Here is a 22,193-nt window from a genome sequence, read left to right on the forward strand (position 1 = left end):
CAATAGTTTTCTAGATTTCTTTTTATTACAGTTCTTAATTGTTTTGTCTTAAACCCTCATCTTCAGTCACTGAAGATACCTGATGGAGAGATGCTGCATGGACTGTGAGTAGACTATTTTGAACGACAAAGAGGAAAAAGCCAAGAAATGTTTACATTTTTATGCTCTTCTAAAAGAGTAATTTAAAGTGTATATGAAATATAAGTAGTATGGTTTCTAAAACCTCTCAAACACTCCAGATTTTTTTCTTCTGATTAATGTCTCACTCGCTTACCTGTTTCTTGAATGTGGAGAGATCTTTTTTAACTTTTTTTAAACTTAATTTATTAACGGCATTAACTTTAATATTTTACATCAGGAATTTCTCTTTTTAAGATGCATTTATCTGTATAGGACTTATGAACTTAAAGTCATACTTGGACTATAAATTCTTTTATGCTAGTTCATATCTTAAGAATATATATTATGTTCCGATTTCTACCTGACAACACTGTTTGATATCACTCCTTATAGTGGAATTTACAGCAACGGTGGGCATACTTCAAATTGAGTATGTGCCAGTTGGTGCCTGATGTTCTACTCCCTGTTTACCTTCATATTTTAGGAGCAGGAACAAAATCACTGTTCAACAAAGGCATGGTAGCAAAACCTAGTTATCAGTGTAGCCAGGAGCAGCTTCTTCAGGTGGAGATGGCAGCTTGTGCGCACTGCCACGTGCACGTACATCTACACATCTACAGAACTGGTTAAAGAGCACGGTGTTTACCTGGATAATCTGACTCTGTTTAGTGACTGCATACCCAAAGCTATGCCGATGGAAAACAGCCTGTGCCATGGAATTATTTAATAAACTAAGGAAACTTTAAGGTCTACTGCTCATAACTCTGTCTCTGGAAGTATTTGTTAATATTTCAAGTCTCTATTCTAACACTTATTTTATTAATCCTAGAGCTTAATTTTGTATGCAGTGCCTTGTCTCAGTGCTGTTCTGCATGTTTAATTTCTGCACTCTGGGACCTTTCAGCAGATAGTGGCAGAAGTGTTCTCAATCTAATTCAGAAGTTAAAACACAACATGAGAGATGAAACGAATTACTTAACGTGCTACTTTAAGATTTCTTCTGTGAAGTTATTTAAAAGACTACTCTTGAAAATGACAGGATATGTCTGAAACTATTGATATAGGAATACAAAAACTAAGATGATTAACACTTTGCACAAAGTTTGGTCAAATCTCACACAGTCCCTTCAGAATAATAGCAGACGTTATTATGCATATCAAAGACTTAGCACTAACAAGAAATCAGGATATTTATAACAGGAATCAGTTTGTGCCTCAGTGGCTATTCTGGGTATGAGGTGAGCTAGCCTGAATTCAATGGTTTGTTTTTTCCTCTTCTGTCTTTTCTCTTTGTCCCTTCCTCCCCCTGTTCTGCTACAGCATCTCTCAAATATGGGATAAATGAGGTATATTCTGGTTTGGACTGTTAATGCCCATTTATTTTCTTGACCTGCTCTGAGTGCTGCTGTTGTAGTGGTATCACAGTTGTTTCTAATATCAGAAACATCTTTGAAATTTCAGTTGTATGTAGGTTTTGGCAGCAATTATGAGCATGTTTGCCTTGCTGTCAGTTGACCTCTGACAGGAGGTAAGGTGTGCCTTCTAAAACAGCTGAGCTGTGGTAGCTTGCCTGGGGTCTGAGCAGTTCTCTTCCCATTCTTACAAAAAAATCAAGGACCTGAATGATGCTCAGCACACAAAAGTTGCTACTCTCATGAGCTCTGGAGTACCCATTGTGGAACAGCTACTTCATACCCATCAGCTACTTCACATCACCTTTTCTCCTTTACTGCAGCTAAGGATAGGATGAAATGCTCCAAATGCTGTGTCAAAAGAAAGTTGTCCTCACCTAATAGCTATTTTATAGGTAACTGTAGTACCAGTAAAGCCTGTGCTAGATGTAGCACAGAGATGCAATACCTACTTTAAATCTTGAAACGTCTAGGTCAGATAAGTGAATTTTAAATGGCGTAAACACCATTATTTATTACCACTTTGTTACCATGTAACTGTGACTGGTGCAGGAATGGAGTTGTGACCAGGTGGCATATATAAAACTTGGGATTTCAAGTGCACTTATTTTTTTAAAGTGGAGAGTTCTACACATTGCTGTTTTGTATCATGTACAAAGAAAGGGTGAGTGTACAGGCGCGTTGATCTTTCTGCATATTAGTGTTCAAAAATACCTGTAAATGCAGCTGTACTTTCCACTTACATTGACAGCTAACCAACTTCCTTGTAAATACTATTAGCACTACTAACAGTGAAAACTGCTAGATGGAACCTTTATTCAAATATGCTTATAAAACACTTTTAAATGAGCAATTACTCTTGTGCTAACAGGCTACCTGACCGTGTTAATATTTATCCAAATTTAATTATCTCTTGCTTTTGTGTGATTGAGAATGGCTGTCCAAAGGTCACTGATTATTCTGCAGGAACTTCCTAATAGATGTTTCTTGCTGGCTTGTTCCCTGCTAGCTTCTTACTGGGTTAGGAGACCACATAAAGCGATGGGTGCACCCTTTGCAGTGCATAACCAATGTAGCTTAAGCTGATGTGCAGCTTGGAGTAAAGGAAGTCACTTAATAGTCTTTGAGACTGAATCTGTGGCCAGTTTTATTGGTACATTTTAGAAAGATACAAAGATGTTCGAGAAGTGCCTGAAAGAACTGAGAGAATGGAAATCTTGCAAAAATATATTTGTAACAGACTAAAGTTCTTCTTAGTTTTCATTAATAAATAGTTGGATAATACAACCCCCCCATATAAACTTAATTTCCTTTTATCACAAACATCAACAAGTCCTTTATTTCCTTCTAGCACTGTCAAAAAAACTCAATCATTTCTGTATAAAAGATTAAGAAAGAACATTCTCCTTCTACTTTTAAAATTAAGAGCTTTACCAAATCTGTGTGCAAAAACTGTACACCAGTACCATCAGGTACGAAAATTGAGTGTCTGTACAATGAGCACAGTTAACTCCTTGGTTCTGTGTCCTTTCTCAAAGACATCAGTCATTGTCTGAACCTTCAGGTGGCAGAAAGATGAGTGCATCGTTGTAAGTGTGGCCATAGGGTCTCAGCCTGTAAACACCGTACATCATCACGTGCATGTGGTTGGGGGTCAGTCCATTGAAAGTGATGGCCATGTCTGAGCAGCAGCCATCTACCACCTGCTCAGGGTGATTAGCCATTGCTTCTTTGATGAGGGCGTTGACTGACTTGGTATTAAAGACATCTTTTCCTTCTGAGTCTTCAGCATTGTCAGCAATCACTCCAGTATACTTCAGGCATACTGCTAGCTGTTTATCCTCAGAAAGTTTCCAAATCATACCTCCCTGCTCTGGACACTTGTCAGTGTCTTCAAAAATACGGGAAAGTCGTCTCAGCGATCCGATGCTTAAGACGATTCCTCCCTTGCTATCTACATACTCCAGGTCACCAGATTTCACAGTATGGCCTATGTAAAAAGGCTGTGCAGGGTCTTTCTTCAGTAAGAAATACTTGAGATTTTCAATAATAGCAAATGTTGTTGGATAGGCAAGAAAGAACCAGTTGAATTCATCTTTGTAGCGCTCATATGTTAACTTGTAAGCTTTTCTCATCATCATCCACATATCGTTTGTGTTGAGGACTACCGAATTAAACACTTTGACATTCTCAGAGCTGTAGAACTCTGCCTTGTCACAGTGCTTGCTCCACGTCTCTTTCACTGCAGCCCAGTGCCCGAGGTCCTTAGGTTTCACAAGGATGATACAATAAACACGGATACTCTGACTGAGCTCCAGACGCTCATCTTCTGAAAGATTCAAGACATCTTCTTTGTTGGGAGCCTGGATATGATGGTGCTCATGGTGATGTGCTCTAGTCCCATGGCCCATCTTAAAATGTCCGAGAAGCGTAACCAGCACGCAGAAGACTCCTCCTAACACCACACCTTTCATGAATGAACCGCTTTCGGAAATCATTTTCCCTAGAAAAGAAGCACACTTCAGCAGCTCGAAGGGAACACGTTTACGCCGCAGACTCCCCGTCCTTTCACTGCAATCTCCCACCCCCAAGCCCAGCCTCGCTCCTCTCACGTACCGGGCGGGACAAGCCCCCAGCCCACCGGCTCTTTCCATGCCCGACCCCCGGTCCTACCCCCGGTCCTGCCCCCGGGGGGGCTGCGAGGAGCCGCCGGGAGCCGTGGCAGCGCCTCCGGGGCAGCCCCCGCCGCTCCCCGGGGCCCGCCGCGGCTTCAGGCCCAGCCTCCACTCACCGGTGCCGCCGCTGCCACCCTGCGCCCGGCCACCGCCCCCTTCCCTCCCCTTCCTTCTCTTCCTTTCCTTCCCTCCCCTTTCCCTCCCCTTCGCCGGCGGAAGCACGGCATAGCCCTTCCAGGCGCCGCCCGCCGCTGTGGGGCCGCCCCCTGCCGGACCCGCAGCCCGCTGCGGCCTTGCGCCGTGCGGGGAAGGCTGGATGCAGGCCGATCCCGTGAGGGGTCGCTTCCCTCGCCCCGGTCACCTCCCTCGCCCCAGGAGGAAAAGGAGGAACCCCCCAACCCACAGCCAGGATCAAGCCTGGTGCCCCCCTCACTGAATGCCCGGCCCCAAATGCCCCGTGCTGCGAGCGGTGTTTGCTTGGTTTCCTGCTCCCGGCCCAGGGCACGCAGGATTTGTAAAAATTTAACAAAAAAAGCAGAAACATTTTTCAGAGGCAGACTCCCCCCCCCCCCCCCCCCCCCTTTTTTTTTCCTTTTGTGGTAAGCGCTGCTGAGCTGCAGGTTGAAAGAAGCATGTCAGAATCCGTTTGTACACGTCACCTCTCAAGAGTTTACCATTGACATCTGACTTGAAGGCCCTTTATTAGCAGATGGCAGCGTACCCTTAGTGATCAGGCTGAAGTCCCATATGGGTTTTCCCTGTATTGTAAGATACATATTTCATTTTTAGCCCTGACTGGCTAAACTTAGTGGGTTTTATTGAAGGCTGTTTACAGCTGAGCTGCTCTGGATTCTCTGGCATCTGGCTGGGATCCACCAAGGCCTCACTATTCAGCTAAGTTTCTTTATAGGCCACTGGCTGTAGACTCCAAGGTTTAAAGATGTTATCTTTGGCAAAGAGATACGTAAGAATGTTGGTTGCTTGATTCTTCTGGGCTTGGGGAACCAGTGCCTGTGGTTCAGGTAAAAAAATAATACAAAAGAGCTGGTTCTGGCTAGTTCAGTATATATCCAGAATGGCTCCGTTCAGTGGAGCTGGTCCCCAATTACACACTGATAGAGAAGGACCTACTGTCAGTTTGCATGTTCTCCTAGTCCTGTTACCTCACTAAAGAAACATCACTTATCCCATCTTCTCCCACCCAGCTGCTTTTAAAGTATAAGCAGGACGATTCTCAGGTGCTTATCACAGCAGAAAATGGAGGTCAATTCAAAGTTTGTATTATACATCTCCTGTTTGCAGAATCCATTGTGGCTTTCAGGGCTTCAGCACTTGCTTGATCAGGTTCTTCAGAGATTTGAATGAGTTGCGACTTGTTGCTTCAGCTGATGCTTCAACAAATTGTTTTCCTGCTTGACTTTAGTGAGGTTCTTTCCAAGGCTCTGACAGAATGACTAATGTAGCCACAGATTTTGACTGTCACTTTAATATATTTTCAACATTGCCTTTATCCAGCAGCAGATCAGTGAAGAGAAAGTTTAAGCAGCATATAAAGCATGTTATAGTCCTGAAAAGACTCTTCTGGCTCCTATGTTGCTTGAAATTGTTGCTGGGTGTTAAAAGGAGTAAAAAGGCATAGGAATGCATAAGATCTCACCACAGCCATTGTTAGTTCCTCTGGAGCTATATTAGAGATCATTCAGACACACACGTACTCTTGAAACCACCTCAAATCCCTGCAAGAACCTGTTTTTAAGAGCTGCAGGAGGTGACTGTTTAAAGTCATTCCACCATGGGCTGGGAACTAGCCAAATGTCAGAAACAGGGAAGGCACAGCCCTAAGATGGGAGTTACAGGAGGAAAGCCAAGGGAGATGATGAGCCACAAGGACCGAAGCAGGAGCTGGCGCCTCCAAGACTGAAGCAAATGGATGTGCATTAGTTTTGTATTGAAACACATGTGCCCACAGAATATCAGCCAGATTTCGGCTTTGAGTACCAGCTTGCTGTCCACTGAGATGTTCTGATCATTTGTGATATCTTTACCACACTCTCCAACAATAGCAGCTTTTGAAACCTATGACTTGTGCCAGGATCTAAGCTGCTGACAGAGCTGAAGAGCTCCATGGCTTGTTGCATGTCTTGACAGACAGCTGATCCCCTGCTATGTTCTGTTTGTCTTTCTTCGCTGGCTGTAGCTGCGCTGTCTTCTGAGGCTCTTTCTTGCCTCCAAGGAAAGACATCAAGACGTTATGTTCTCACTTGTGTGGTGCAAAATGTCCATGAGAGATTGGCCATTATCAAAACATATTTGATAGGAACTTTGTTCCAATTAACATGAAATGTTTCAGCTGACACACGAGTTGTCATCTTTTACAGTGACTGCTTGTTAATGATCACAAATGACTGCTGTCCACTCTCCTGGAAGCAGAGGCATCTGTCTCTCTTAACTATGCGTGCAGTAGAGAGGCTGGGCTAGAGCAGTGCGGTAACATTCAGAAAGGGTAACCAAAACTAGAAATGACCTATTGTGGATGTTTCTGGGTAGTTAAAACAACAGATGAGCTGTATGGAAAGAAACTTGAAATTACGAGAAGTGCAGAGGTATGGTTGGACTGGGACAGCTGACTTTGTCATCACATCACCCATCTGTTTAATAACTTTATCAATGACATAGACAGTGGAATCTAGTGCACCCTCAGCCAGTTTGCAGATGACACCGAGCTAAGTGGTGCAACTGATAGGACAAAAAGAAGGGATGCCATGTGAAGGGACCTGGACAAGCTTGAGAACCTTGTCCTCCTCTGGTCTGCCCTTGTGAGGCCCCACCTGAGCACTGTGTTCAGGTCTGGGGCCCCCAGCACAAGAAGGGTCCTGTTAGAGTGGGTCCAGAGAAGAGCTACGAGGATGATCAGGGGGTTGGAGCACCTCTCCTATGAAGAAAGGCTGAGAGAGCTGGGGACCTTCAACCTGCAGAAGAGATGGCTCTAAGGACACCTCATTGTGGCCTTAGTGATAGGATGAGGGGGAACAATTTCAAACTAGAAGAGGGGAGACTTAGATGAGATGTTAGGAAGAAATTCTTCACTCGGAGGGTGGTGAGGCACTGAACAGGCTGCCTAGAGAAGCTGTGGATGCCCCAGCCCTGGAGGTGTTCAAGGCCAGGATGGATGAGGCCCTGGACAAGCTGGTCTGGTGGGTGGCATCCCTGCCCATGGCAGGGTTTAGAAATGGATGGGCTTTAAGGTCCATTCCAACCCAAACCATTCTGTGATTCTATGATGCTGCTGAAGCTGCTGGCATACCCACTAGTTATACCAGTCCACCTGACTCCATCAGAAGAGAAGGCCACGCATGGTTATGGTGCAAGGCCTACAAACTCTCATCTTGAAGAGCTGAACTCCCACAGAAGCCTACAGAGCCAGTGCAGATGAAGAGGGGCTTTTGTGAAAAGACCAACTATTACTGTCCTGTTACACACCTGGTACTTTCTATAGTTTTGTTCAGCATGTAGAGTGCACAATGAACAAACAAATGTGCTTAGGTCTTTGATCCTATTGTTGGAAAAGGTTTGGGAATCCCTGTTTTAAAATCTCAAAGTAGTTAGGTGGAGATTCTAATTAGCAGGTAGGAAAAGCCAGATCTTTTCATTCACTTCACAGGGAGCTTCCCAGCTCAGTATTTCTTTTGGAGGAGTATGGGTTCTGGAGCCAAACTTTAGCTCCCTCTTCTGAAATTTTTGCCCTGCATCCTTGTCTTCACTTTAATTTCACACTCAAAATGGAATCCATGCAGGCTGAGCTGAAGAGTGATGCAGGCACAGACCCTGATTGCTGTGAGTCAGTTTTAAGCAAGCCCCTAGTTAGCCAAGAGATCAAGAAAGCCTCTTAACTTCATGTATCTCCAAGTGGTGAGACCAAGGATTGGCAGCATCCAGCCAGATAGGTGGGGGAAAGGAGGGACAGGGACTTTTTGTAATACATTTATATCTTCAGCGAGTGTTCACAGCCACATTCGACACAAAAACTTTGTCACAGGGGTAGGCATTGGACAATGGAATAAAGTTTTAATGCAAACAAGAGATTTGTGTTGTATTTTTAATACTAATTTCAAACTCCATGATGAGGTATTTACCTCTGAAAAACGTGTTCTCTCCAGGTGTTGGGCAAAATGCCAGAATTACCAGTTGAAATTTTCTGGCTGTATTATATAGGAGATAATGCGTAATGGACTCTTTCAGCCTTGAAATCTTTTAAATTGATTAACTGTATTAAACAATAGTTTTAAATCACTTTTCTCTCCTCTTTCATCCATGAGCACTGTCAAGGAAGGTCTTGGCATTGAAATAGCCATTATTTAAATGATGCCCTCAAGCACAGGAAGATATATGAGAAGCAAAAGACTCCAGAGGAACTTACCAACTTTGTACTGCTATATAGTTTCTTGTTTTTATTATGTGTAGCTAAATGGAAAAAAACATCTTATTTTCTGGCTATGCTAAATCAATCAAGTGAATGCTAACGTCCCGCTAGCTGCAGCAATTCTGCTGGAATTGAACTAACAGAGACAATGCCCAGAGCTGAGCTGACATCATTGTAGATGGCTCCAATGTGCAAATACAACAGAAAGAGAATACGAACTAGCCATTTAATGCTATCTCTCTCGGAAGGACAGGAAAAAAAGAATCATTATTGATCAAATAGAAACAGACAGGGAAAAAAAAAAAAGCCAGAGGCAGAGAAATCTTATTTTTCAAGCTCCCAAAGAAAAGAAAAAAGTGATGACGAAAATAGAATTCTATCAGAAAGAATGGGTTCTTAATAGTCTTTTAAAATAAAATGCATGAAGCAGTGATGAAGTTATTTTGCTGCATCCCTAAGGAGTTTGCTTTTGCCAGTCTGAGCCCCTAGCACTTGGAAAAATACCTCTGCAGAAAATGATGGTCTCAGCAGAGCTTTTCAGGCTAAGATCACATAGGTAAGAAGCCCTGTTGTGAGCAGCAGTGACAAAGACAGCCCCGTGGCACACAGACAAGCCAGAATGGGAGCTTTGCTCTTTGGGCACTGCCTTGATGGGATTTACAGACAGTTCGTGGTGCCTGAGCACAGGGGTAGGTTTGTGGTTTGGCTTACAGGAATTCTGGGCCTGGGTCAGAAAACCTGTAGACCTTGCCTCAGTTTGGTTACCTGCTGCCTGGAGATGCACAAGTGTTTCTGTCATAGTATTAGTATATAGTCTAGTAAATAGCAAATAGTTATTGCTAGTAGATGGAAAGACCTGTGAATTTCTGTTGATGTTATCGTATTATGGGAAGAGGAAGAAGAGAAAGGGTGGAAATAGAAGAGCTTTAGCAGGCCTGAATGTCAATAGCTTCCATGAGATGCTTTGCCGAGCTAAATGTTGACATCCTTCTGACACGGAAAGTGAGGTTGTGAAATAGATTCTTCAAGCAGACATTTGCTTTCCTATACCAATGTTGAAGGAGGAGACTCCTGAGCTATATGTGCAGAGGCCAAACAAATGTGTCTGCTAGCTACACGTATTTGCAGCAAGCTGGAATTATTCATGATGTTAGAACAGCAACTCAGCAACTGTTCTGCAGCTGTAGATCTGTGATTTAGGGGAGGGGAGATGTACCAGGAACATTATATGCCTGGTCCTGGGGTTAGGGGACAAACTGCTTCATCTTTACCTGCTAGATGAGGACCCAAAAAGAGGGAGCTATTTCTGTCCGGGAGGGGATTGTGTTGCTCTGGGACTGTGATCAGATGCAGAAGCTTTATGCTTTATGCTTTCAGGTGAAGCAGGTGTGAGAAACACTCTGTAGCCAATAACTTAGGCTCAGGCGAGGATCTCAGTGAAGTAGTAATTTATTCGCGATTGCAATGGCGGGCGTCCCACAAGCAGGGGCGCACCTACTGGTTCCAAAACACAGTTTATATACTTTTTGATGACAGGACCCTCCCCTGTTTACGCCCCTGGCAGATAGGGGACAATTTCATCCGGCCCCAAAGGGGCCCACCGCTGCCCAGAGCCAAGCCATGAGCAACACAGTCTGTGCCTCTGTGAGAGCACATCCACGAAAACAAACAAACAAAAACCTGCTGCTCAACAGCAGCTGGGAGAGCGAAGAGTGAGAAACCTCCCCGCAGACACCAAAGTCAGCACAGAAGGAGGGGGTGGAGGTGCTCCAGGCGCCAGAGCCGAAGTCCCCTGCGGCCTGTGGAGAGGCCCCTGGTGGAGCAGGCTGCCATCCTCCCCCTCCCCCCCGTCCCCCCCGCCCTTTCTCGGTACTTGGGAAACTGACCAAACACCACAACAAATATACCAAAACTTCTAGACTGTTACTTAGATAATGCCTACATCCTCTTTCCCTGCTCATTCAACTTTCCCAACTCATTCAAAAAACAGCTCTGTCAAACATTACATACCACACCTTTAACACCTTCAATAACCCTTTTTAACACTTCTTTTCATCTTTCTCCAGCCTGTACTTTCTCTCCTCCTATTCCTACTTGAAGTGGCCAGCCTGGCCACACTTCAAAGCCTGTCCCTGAGCTTTCCTTGCCTGCCATTCCTCCATCTCTCTTCCTCTCCTTTCCATCCTGGCCCTGACTCCTCCTGAAAATTTTCTTCCTCTTTCTCCAACCTTCTGCCTCACTACCTGCTACACTGTCAATACCATTAGTTTTGCTCTCTGCTTTTCCTTCTCAACTCCTCTCCCGACACACACCTTCAGGGCCTCCCACAGGAGGGCCCCCCACAGTGACTGTTCACTACATCCCCACACCTTCTGAAGCTTTTTCTGCATATCTTGCCAGGCTTTAATCACAAAATGAACTTTCAAGAGCCCTTGAGATATCGGGTCCTCAGGATTCATCCACGAGTACTTTCTCATTCTGACCCCAAGTCTCTCATATGATTTCTGTGTTGCGCATTATTATTATTCCAGCCAGGATCGGCAAGTGGTTATTTCTGCCCTGCCGGTATTACCCCTGGTCCTGGAGGATGAGCTCTTTCCCATTCTTGTATAGCAGCTCTCCTCCTGATCATTCCCATTTCTTTCCCTGTAAACAACATATTTATATACATAATTCCTCCCCAAGAGTATAAGTTAGGTCCTAGGAACTGGTCTAGTAATTCAGCTAGCCTGTCGGGGTCCTCAGTTAAAGACTTCATCTCCTTCTTAAAACTCCTAACCTCTCTGCCAGTAAGGAGAGGGGGGAGTTCACCTAAGAGGATACACAGTTAGTGTTAGTACTGTTAGTATCAGGGAAGGCAAAATTCTCAGTATCTCTTCTACCTTGTTCCAATTCTTGCCAGAGCCTAGAGTACGCTCTTCTCTAGGGACAGTGTTAATTGCAGTCCCTGTCTCCCTTCCTGGAGCGACTGCTGCTGCCACCGGTGCAATATTAGGATTATAGGGAGCATAACTTGGCTCCTCCAAAAAAAAAAAAAAAAAAAAGTAATCTTATTGTTTACACATAAATTTAAAGCCTGAATTTTCATCAGGCCTGTATTTTGGCCAAAATACTGCTGTTTCCTTAATTGGTTCTTTTGTCCAGACTGATACACAATATTTAACCTTTTTTTTTTTATCATCTCCTCCAATTTTGAGATTATTTTTCCAATTTCTTATCATTCTTCAGGAAGAACTGTCGGTAGGCACTCCCCCAGGGATATTTCCCTGTCCCCTGGAACTCATATTTCCCATTTTTCCTAGCCCTTGTCAGTGTGCTGCTACAGAAATTTCCCTCCTGCAGGGTACCACACACTAACGTTCCGATTCTGGAAAATGGGGGTGTACTGCCAAGCACTTCCCCATGCAAGGGGCACCGCACACCTATGAGTTTACCAGATTCCCTGGTGTACTGCCAAGCACTTCCCCGTACAAGGGCTACCGTACACCAAATTTCCCTGGTGTACTGCCAAGCACTTCCCTGTGCAAGGGCTTACCATACACCAATTTCCCGAGACTCTTCCTTTCTCTCCCTTATCTCACGCTTCGTCCGTCTCTGGCCGTGCCCCTCGTGGAGCTACGGAACCGCAGATCAGGACTCCACACTCGCTTCATACAAAAGTACGTCTCAATCACACGTCACACAGAGTCTCACCCGACCCCCAAGGCAATACGTAATATTTCTGACCTTGGTCTGTGCACAGAGTTACCGGATCAATTCTTAAACCCGGAGTGCCTACCTTCTTCCCTTTCCCACTACTTCATGGATCTTGCCTCTTTAATCAGTCTCGGGCCCTCTGTCAGCTCTCCGCAGAACCGCCACCGTCGATGCACAGGACCGCTGAAATCAGCGGGGCATGCCTTCCTGCTGCTGCGGCGGTGGGGCTCCCCGGTAGGTGACTGGATCCCAGACAAGCCCCCAGATTGTGAGAAACACTCTGTAGTCAATAACTTAGGCTCAGGCGAGGATCTCAGTGAAGTAGTAATTTATTCGCGATTGCAATGGCGGGCGTCCCACAAGCAGGAGCGCACCTACTGGTTCCAAAACACAGTTTATATACTTTTTGATGACAGGACCCTCCCCTGTTTCCCCACTGGGTGGGTAATCCAGGTTCACAATCTATCTGATGCTTCACAGACAATGCATGGCCTTCAGTTGCTCGCCTGTTAAATTTCAAATTTCTTTTGACTTTTTTTGCTGCTTGAAGTGGTAATGTTTCTTCACTTACCTGACTTGACTTAACACCATGATTTTCACCTAATTGTTCTAAGGAGTCTGGTTGTCTGCATTTTACAAGGTCGCCTGCTAAGTTTTCTTATCACTGCAAGCATATCTCAATACTCCATTCCTTACCTTTAAACAACGTAACTCTGCAAAAACAGCATTTTTATTCCCACAATTCCCCCCGTTTTTTTTTTATAAATTGTTGATTTTTGCAAAACTTTTCTCTAAGGTGTAATTTGGTAGATATCTTCTTCTTCTTCACCTTCTTTGCTTTCCATCTCCTCTAATATCATCACCTTATCTGAGTTAGGTGGTGGCTTCATGGTCATTTGTTTCAATAGTGCAGTTTTAATTAACCACTGTACTAGTCCTCTTACACAGGGGATAATGCAACAACCAACGGCTGTCAAAACTCCTGCTACTACGATCAAGGATGTAAATATGCCTAATTTTTCTGCCAATTCACTGGCAAGGGTGGTAAACCCTTGCAATGCTCTAGTTACTATGCCATCCGGGGCAGTATTGTTGGGTATAAAAGTGCAACAATGGTTGCTCAGTTCACACACACACACACACCTCCTTTCTCCGCAAGCACCATATCTAATGCTATTCTGTTTTCCCGAGCCATTTTGCTGGTGGCATCTAGTTGTTCAGCGATTCCTCTTATTGCATCCCTTGTATAATTTATGAATCTTTGCTGATTATAATAAATATAATTAATCCAATCCACATTCTTATTGATTGTTACCCATCAGAACAGTGACTCAAACCCTGCAGCAATTTGATTCTTGGCTTCCTGTTCATTGGGAAATCCTCTAGGCACCCCAATAGAATCTATGTACGCTCTATCATCAAATGATACTCCTAAGCTTCTTTTACTTCTTCTGGGTATTTGGGATGTTTCTCTTTCAAATGCCAGGGTGAAGGGTATAGCTAATTGAACAAGTGCACAAGTGCCTTCCCAGTTAGATGGCAGGGTGGACCGTAAGATCTTCCCTCCACAGTACCACCAGAGATCTGCCCTGGGGATCTCAAGTCTTGAATAGTTTCCCATCAAGTCCTCGGTAGCATTCAAGGTCCTCGTGCACAAGGCAAATTCTCCCAGATGCCGGGTAGCACTCACACCCTGCCGTGAGAGGCAAGCTGTATGGTTACCTATAGCTGTGGAGAATACAGGGGGAGCCCTGATATTGCTATCATGCAAGGAAGGGAACAGCAAAGAGAGAGACTTACAGGCCTCATTTCTCCAGGCAGTCTTTTCTTGGTACAATGCAATCATACATCGCATCCCCTGGGAATCCTTGGTCCACCCCAATGGGCAGGGCACTAACTGGGCAATCGGTCATCCCGAGGCACAAGCATAGCAATTGCTGTGGTTGAGACTCTGGACAGGATATTTGACCCATTCTATCCAGGCATTCACATCCCCATACCCCGTTTCAATCCCAAATGTTTGAACTGTTGCATTTCAAAGAGGGCCTCCTGTTTTCTCTCCTGTTTTCTCCTTGAGTTTCTCCCTTTCTCTGATGGCAATAGAGGATCGTTTCCATACAGCTATTCTCAATCTGGCTGTTTGGTTTCTCCCAGTTATTTGTTCTCTCTGCTCAATTGTCGTTGGGCATTTAAATCTCCATAACCTGACACCTCACAAGCATCAAACATGACAGATAGTGGTACATAACCCTCTGTCACATTCACCCATATTTTTATGGGGTATCCCGTCTTACTATTATCTGGTCATGCCTTTTCCAAGTTGCCAATTGACCAAGGCTTTCTCTGAGGCCTACAGTCACTAAAAACAAAATTAATAATTGATTTTTCCCTGTCATTATTTTTAAACCTTAGGTTTCCAAATAATTATCAATACAAAGAATAAGATGTACACTACTACTATAACAAAAACCCCTTGGGAGCACGTCAATTCGCTATAGGTCTGTCCTTTCTCTCAATCACAAGTCATATTCATTAGTTACCTGTGAAAATCACAGAATCACAGAATCGTCTAGGTTGGAAGAGACCTCCAAGATCATCTAGTCCAACCTCTGTCCTAACACTAACAAGTCCTCCACTAAACCATATCACTAAGGGCTACATCTAAACGTCTTTTAAAGACCTCCAGGGATGGCGACTCAACCACCTCCCTGGGCAGCCCATTCCAATGCCTAACAACCCTTTCAGTAAAGAAGTTCTTCCTAACATCCAACCTAAACCTCCCCTGGCGCAACTTTAGCCCATTCCCCCTCGTCCTGTCACCAGGCACGTGGGAGAATAGACCAACCTCCACCTCTCTACAGCCTCCTTTAAGGTACCTATAGAGAGCGATGAGGTCACCCCTGAGCCTCCTCTTCTCCAGGCTGAACAAGCCCAGCTCCCTCAGCCGCTCCTTGTAAGACTTGTTCTCCAGACCCCTCACCAGCTTCGTTGCCCTCCTCTGGACTCTCTCAAGCACCTCCATGTCCTTCTTGTAGCGAGGGGCTCAAAACTGAACACAGTACTCGAGGTGCGGCCTCACCAGAGCCGAGTACAGGGGGACAATCACCTCCCTAGACCTGCTGGCCACACTGCTTCTTATGCAAGCCAGGATGCTGTTGGCCTTCTTGGCCACCTGAGAACACTGCTGGCTCATATTCAGCTGCCTATCAACCGGTACTCCTAGGTCCTTCTCTGCCAGGCAGCTTTCCAGCCACTCATCTCCCAGCCTGTAGCACTGCTTGGGGTTGTTACGCCCCAGATGCAGGACCCGGCATTTAGCCTTGTTGAACTTCATGCAGTTGACCTCAGCCCATCGGTCCAGCCTATCCAGATCCTCCTGCAGAGCCTTCCTTCCCTCGAGCAGATCGACATACGCACCTAACTTGGTGTCATCTGCAAACTTACTGAGGGTGCACTCGATCCCCTCATCCAGGTTATCAATAAAGATATTAAAGAGGACCGGCCCCAGCACTGAGCCCTGGGGGACTCCACTAGTAACCGGCCTCCAACTGGATTTGGCTCCATTCACCACAACTCTTTGGGCCCGGCCATCCAGCCGGTTTTTAACCCAAGAACAAGGATGTAAGCAGTGCTAACAGTGTATGATGTGAGCAGGGAGTAACGCAGGCTGCAGGCAAAAGGGGAGGGCACAGAGGGTCTGAGATTGCTGTGTTTGAGATCAGTCATGTCAGATTTTAGCTTCTTTCCCTTTCAAACAGATATTGACAGCGCTGCGTTGCTTCATGGGTGCTCAGTTTGGCCACTCCAAGAGTGCTGTCTGGTTTCTTTCTGTCTGGTTTGTAAATAATGAGCTTTTCTAGACTCCTGACTTGCACAGCCTTGTGCTACTGCAGCTTCTGTGCTGCAGCCTTTAGCAGAGGCTCTGCTGTCAACAACAACCACAGCACTCCCGAGCTTTGCCTTTTATCGGCCTTTTTGGAAACCTTTTCCATATACAAAGGTGCCTCTTTGCTCCTTAGCGCTATGGTAATCTCTCCAGCATGCCAACAGCCTAATCCTACAGGAGGGGGCACCAGGAGAAATGTGCCTGGGGGATCCCTGACCCTACAGCTTGGTGCTGCTGCTGGCTCCCTGCAGCACTGCCAGCCTGGACAGCAGCAAGCACTGGTGGAGGGGATGCTTCATAGGTGCTTCATAGTCTGCTCTGTTCTCACCTCGTTTCTGTAGAGCTTACTTGCACTTTATCCTCTATATGTGGACTTAAAAAAAAAGTTCAATATTTAACATGCCCATGATTATGAGAGCACACTCATAGTTTCAGCTGTTGATAAGCTGACTCATGAATGATGGTGCCCTAATTTCACACTCATATCTACACATCTACCTTAAGGCCAGAATAACACAGTTGCTCCTTATTACTCCTTCTTTCACCTGGGCTTAATTTTGTTACCCATTATTCTGAAGAGTTTTTCATGAGAACAAGTTATGGATGTTTGGGTCAGTTATCTCAGTACAAGAGGCTGTGAGACTGCTATGGAAGAAAAGAAAAATATGTTTAGGAATGTGAATTGTCAGTGATGTACAGTATCAATTCACATTCTAAAAGATTGAATTAAAAGTGATAATTATGTGCTGTTTTTGCTGCTTAAGTGGTTTAATGCCATTAAGACTTTGCTGCTTAATGGAAAAGCTTAGAATCAGACTAGCATGGGAATACTAAAAATTTTAATGGATTTCTGTTCAAGTTGTTCTTCCTATTAGGAAACAAATGTACCAAAATATATAACTAGGTCTTTGAATTCAATTATTAATCCTCTCTCCTAATTTGAAGAGCAAAATTATCATTTAACAGCAGTTCTCTGAAATGGAATTTTAATGATACTAGTCATCTTGGAGTTGAACATGATTTTTCCCAGTCGGAACAAAGTTAGAGGATTCTTAGTGCTGAATCAGTTTTAGACATTAATCCTAAGCAGTTAAAATTATACTGTCAAAAGCAGGTCTTGAACATCTATCAAACAGAAACATTTTCAGTGCATTCTCATGTGTTATCTGGCTTCACTGTATGAGAAAAAGGCTTTGGAAAGTGGTAATTGGAACGGGATTGTAGGAGTAATGTATGGGAAGAGAACTACAGCATATACTTGGAAGGATTTGCAGTGGTCAGATCCATGGCTCTAACATAGATCTGATGGGCTTTGTCAAAATGGGATCCTGTCTACCCAAAGAAATGTGTTGTAGTTTAGGTGAAGTGCTTGTTTTGACTGTGGAATGAGAGAGGAAAGCAGGCAGAAGACTGCCAACAGTTGGTGGCTCACCCTTCTACAGGCTGGTGCTGAAGCAAATGGATTGAGGTGTAACTCAGGCTCCGTGAGTGGGGATGGAGACATTCATGGCTTATAGTGAGCTGCCCTGGGTTACAACTGCTATTGCAAATTCAAAACCAGGAATAATCCCCAGGAAGAATCTGCAAAACTCTCTAGGAAGAATCCAGATAATGGTGGGATGACCCGATTAAAAAACTTGTCCCGTTTCATGGTTAGTCCCGTATTTCCAGCTGCAGCTGCATCTGATTATTCCCTGGGATTTTCTTCCATCCCCTCTAAAAGGGATATAAACTCTATGGAGATCCAGGCAGGTTTTTGCTCAGTGAGGTTAACTACCAAAGCTACTTTGTTCTCAGTGCTTAATGGCAGCTGTTTGTGCTTTATGATTCCTATCCTGGAAAATTAAAGTTAGTAGTTATACTCCACAATGCTGTGCTATTTGGGACAACAGTAATTTGCCAGGAGCAACTTCATGACACATCTGAAAATGAAGTCATCTCTTTGGGCCAGCAAGACGTCAGTCCCTTCACTCTGGTAGTATTTTAGGATTTTAAACAGTATGACTGAAGTTGATACTGACTAAGAGGCTTGCTTGGCCTGTTAGTAATAGTAAACAGAATACCCACAATTACAGCTTGCTTATTTGGATTATTACTTTTTTTTTTCATGTATTTGTATTTTGTTTTGCTTCTTTCCATGCTTTAATGACCAAAAAATGTAAAAGATGTATCTTGTATGTTCCCAAGATCTTTCTGATGGAAGTATCAGGACCTCCTTTACAGTGGTACTCAATTTTCCTGACTTACAGCAGCACAGCAGAGCAGTCTTTTAACTGAAAAAATACTGTGAGATAGAATTCCTTTCCCTTTGAAATTGAGAAATTGCTATAAGTTGACAGAAATGCTTATAATGCAAGTAACCATCTTGCAAGTCTGACTCTGAGGTTCATGGATGTTATTGGGATCAATGGATATGTTGCCTTTTCATCTTCTATAATCCCAAATTGTCTGTCAGGGGTAGCTAGGCTAATTGTAGGACTTCTTCTCTCTGGTGATTTTTCTGGTTGGAAGTCCATCAGGAATACCACCATGATCAACATGAATATAGGTCCCAACGTCATTCCCCCTCCTTGATTTGAAGTGAAAGGTAGGTTGGAATACAGGATCAAGCCCTTAATTTGTTACTTACATTTGATTTGAAGCTTAGTGTTCAAGGTTAAGCTAAAAGGTTAAGGGAATAATTCATGCCTGTGAACAACTCATCATGTTAGACAGAAAGTAATTTGGTCCAAGGCACAGCATGTTGGAAGATTGCCACTTCCTTTCTTTTTCAGCGCTCTTCTGTATTCTCACTCCTTTTAAACAGTCTCCTCACCGCTTTTTGTGTGTAACTGGGCTTCCTTTCTGAAGCCTTCCCAAATTCAAACTGAATTGGGCAATAATTTCCTATTTGTGTTTGATACAAAAGTTTTCAAAAGAACTTCACAGACACTAATCAGGGTAAAAATGAAAATCTAAAATCTGTCTTACTCTAATGTTTCCTTTGGAAACCATTTAATTTCTTACAAGCACACTTTGGCAGATGATGTGGCCCTTAAAGTAATAAATCACAGGAACATAAGACACTTCAGTGCAGCTGCAACATGGCTAGTTAGGATCCTATTCAAGAAAAAGGCTTAGGCAGTGTATTTTCTTTCCTATATCCTGCTGTACTATTTCTCCCCCTTATAGATCATGTGAAAAGACTCTCAGAATGCTCTTATAATTGTCTCCTTAGAGTTACAATCTGCAAATGCTTTTTTTCTAAAAGATAAAAATACCCAAATCTTAATGGAGCTTTTTTAAATGGCACATCGTTAACTCTCCAACCTTCTTCACAGTTTTGTAAATCTCTTTAATAAGGGTGAGGAGAAGCTTAGACAGGTCTCTTTGATTAAAGATTTGACCTGGAATTACTTTGATTTTGTATTATGGAATCAGCAGGTTTACTGTGGCAGCCTTAACAGAGAATCTTTTCAAGTGTTTTGCAGGTAGAGCTGTAAAGAGAGTAAATGCTATATAAAACTTCCTAAAAAAACACAGCAGAACCAGTTAACCATCAGAACACTATATTGAAAAGATGTATCCACAGAGCATGGGGAACAAACTACCTTGCTACTTTACAGCCTGAATTTGCAATTCCTGTGAGCTCCTGTGGCAGAGTTTCAAGAAGAGGAGGCTGGATTCAGTGATCCATGGTGTCCCTTCAACCCTGTGCCCAGGGTTCCTGTGAAATTCTAACAGTTCTGAGAAATGACTCAATTCAGCAAGAAATATAATCAAGCCAGTGAGTTTCATGGAACCGAACATGCTCAGTGCTCTGTCACCATGCATGACTTGGCTCAGAGGAAGTAACCAAGGACACAAGAGCCTGTGATGCCTTTTAACCCCACTAATATCAAGTCCTATGGCTACAAGTTTCTTAGAAGTTGATGTTCCTCTCCACAACACCTAACTCTCTGCTGCCTGAACACATTTGCTGTATTTGTCAATAGGATCTCTAAAGCTTAGGCAAAACTTTCAGTATGAGGCAGTAAGTCTACACTGGGTTTATTGTACAATATTTAATAAAACCCAACTAAAAAAAAATAAAATCTCTCTCTCTCTCTCTCTCTCTCTTTTTGCTTTCATGGCCTGAATACACTGACAACATCCCTGTAACTGTCAGCTAGGAACAGAAACCTGCACAGAGAAATTAGCACTGCTGTAGAGGTAGCCTTTGCTCTGGAGAGTCTTAAGTCTGTTTGCTAGGCCCGTATGTCTCACGTCAGCATGATGGAGCGTGCCTTATATGTAGTTAAATCTGGAAGACCTGGAAGCATAACCACAGTGTTAAGAACACCATTATAGAGTCAGCAAGGGAGTCAGTCTTAATTTTCCCTGTTTGCCCATTCTTCCTGGTTGTTGTGTGCTGCAGAATTGCAAATGGTGTGTATAGAGCAGCAAGTGTGTGCACATTTGAGCTACTCATTCACTGCAAGCTGATGCCAGCTGAACTTGCCATGAAAACAACACCATCTCACTAGTATGGATGACCCTGCCCATGAGACAGGGTCTCTATATGTTCCCTTTCCTTAGCTGCCCCCAGCCCCTGCTGCTCTCCTTTGCTGAGGTGCCAGAACACGTTCTTTGAGACTCGCCTTGTGCTGGAGGTAAGTGAGTGCAGCCCCAAGAAGGAGGGCTGGTCTCCTTTCTCCTCTCCCACCAGCACCAGGTACAGGAGCAGCTCTTCCCAGACATGCAGGGCAGCTCCACATCGGTACTTTGCTGGGCAGATGGGAGCACTGCTGGTGGGGAAGGGGAAAATGTAAGAATAGAGTGTGTTTTTCCTCCCCCAACTGCTAGACCAGAAAGACCATTCAAAGAGGGCTCAGATCTGGAGGAGGGAAGCAGGGAAGACTCCCAAAAGGAGCGGACACAGTAGAGATGGTGAGAAATAGGCCATGAAGGTGACACTGCAGATAGCTTTTCAGCCTTAAAGAAAAGTAAAAAGTCTTCATGGCTCCTGAAGGAAAGCCTTTCCAGTGGCTGTGGGTAGTTATTTTTGTCAATTTGCAGGGAATATTAAAAAAAAAAAAAAAAAAAAAAAGACTTCTGGTAGTATGTTCTGATAAAATGTTCTTTCCCCCCTGCAATGACAGCATTAAAGATGCTGCAAGTGAATTTATTAGACTCTTGTGTACCACATGCGCATCCTACTCCAGAACTTGATGGGTGAATGTAGACAGATATTTCTGCAGGATGTTCAATGGTTTTAATCCCTCCTGAGGTTGGTGACAGAGGAGGTTTCAGCCCTTATCAGGGGCCCTTAGCATTTTCTTAGAATAAGCCCCATTTCTAGAGACCCTGGGGAAACTGAGCGCTGATTGGTTTAGTCTGATTAGGTTGCGGCAAGGCTGAAATACTGTTGAGGGAAACAGTGCTGCAGAGGTGCTTGAACAAGAAAAATACCGAAGGTGATCCCAGAAGTAGCTGGTATTCAAAGCACAGCTCAGGTAAGGACACAGCACATCTAATGGGACAGGGTAGAGGACACGGAGCACTAGCAGTGCTGCGTTCAGAGAGCTGTGCCAGATTCACCTCTATAGGCTTCCCGAAAACCTTAGAGTTTTTGGATATTTGCAGATTTGTTACTATTTCTTTTGAGGAAAGATGGTAGATATACATTCCTTAAGTAGCAGCATCTGGGTACCTGCCTCTGGATGCGGCCAAATAGGAGGGTTCAACAGCAAGCTGAACAAAGTAAAGCATTTAGCTGATTCTGCTGTAGGAGTGGGATGCATCTCCTCTATGACTCCCTGGCAATCTGCATACATCCTCCTGAAGAGAGGTGTGATTATTCCTGCCTGTGACAGTCTTTTTGGAAAGGCAATTGCAGTGCTTAAGTCTAATCAAATGCCAGATGACAGGAGCCAGGACAAACCCTCAGTCTCTGTGCAGTGCCGGTGTAACTAGGGAGGTGGTGTGACAGTAATCAAATGAAATGGCTCCAGGTCACTGTTGCC

General features: G+C 44.1%; 1 protein-coding gene across 2 annotated transcripts; it reads right to left on the reverse strand.

Moving 5' to 3' along the window:
* Nucleotides 1–2,654: 2,654 nt before the first annotated feature.
* C1GALT1C1 (C1GALT1 specific chaperone 1) lies at nt 2,655–4,468 on the reverse strand. 2 transcript variants are annotated; one of them, XM_083797748.1, is made up of 2 exons: nt 4,324–4,468; nt 2,655–4,035 (listed from the first exon to the last, which is right to left on the reverse strand). In XM_083797748.1, the coding sequence occupies exon 2, from the start codon at nt 4,028–4,030 to the stop codon at nt 3,074–3,076; it is 957 nt and encodes a 318-aa protein (XP_083653874.1). In that variant the 5' UTR covers nt 4,031–4,035; nt 4,324–4,468; the 3' UTR covers nt 2,655–3,073. The 2 variants fall into 2 exon arrangements, with proteins under 2 accessions (XP_083653874.1, XP_083653875.1); XM_083797749.1 differs by having other exon boundaries at nt 4,206–4,324.
* Nucleotides 4,469–22,193: the final 17,725 nt, after the last annotated feature.

This window comes from Anser anser (genome assembly GCF_964211835.1).
Source record: "Anser anser genome assembly, chromosome: 13".
NCBI classification, from domain to species: Eukaryota; Metazoa; Chordata; class Aves; order Anseriformes; family Anatidae; genus Anser; species Anser anser.

What these genes read in the sequence shown, in the direction of transcription:
- C1GALT1C1 (XM_083797748.1), bottom strand. Translation starts at nt 4,030, where the DNA reads ATGATTTCCGAAAGCGGTTCATTCATGAAAGGTGTGGTGTTAGGAGGA.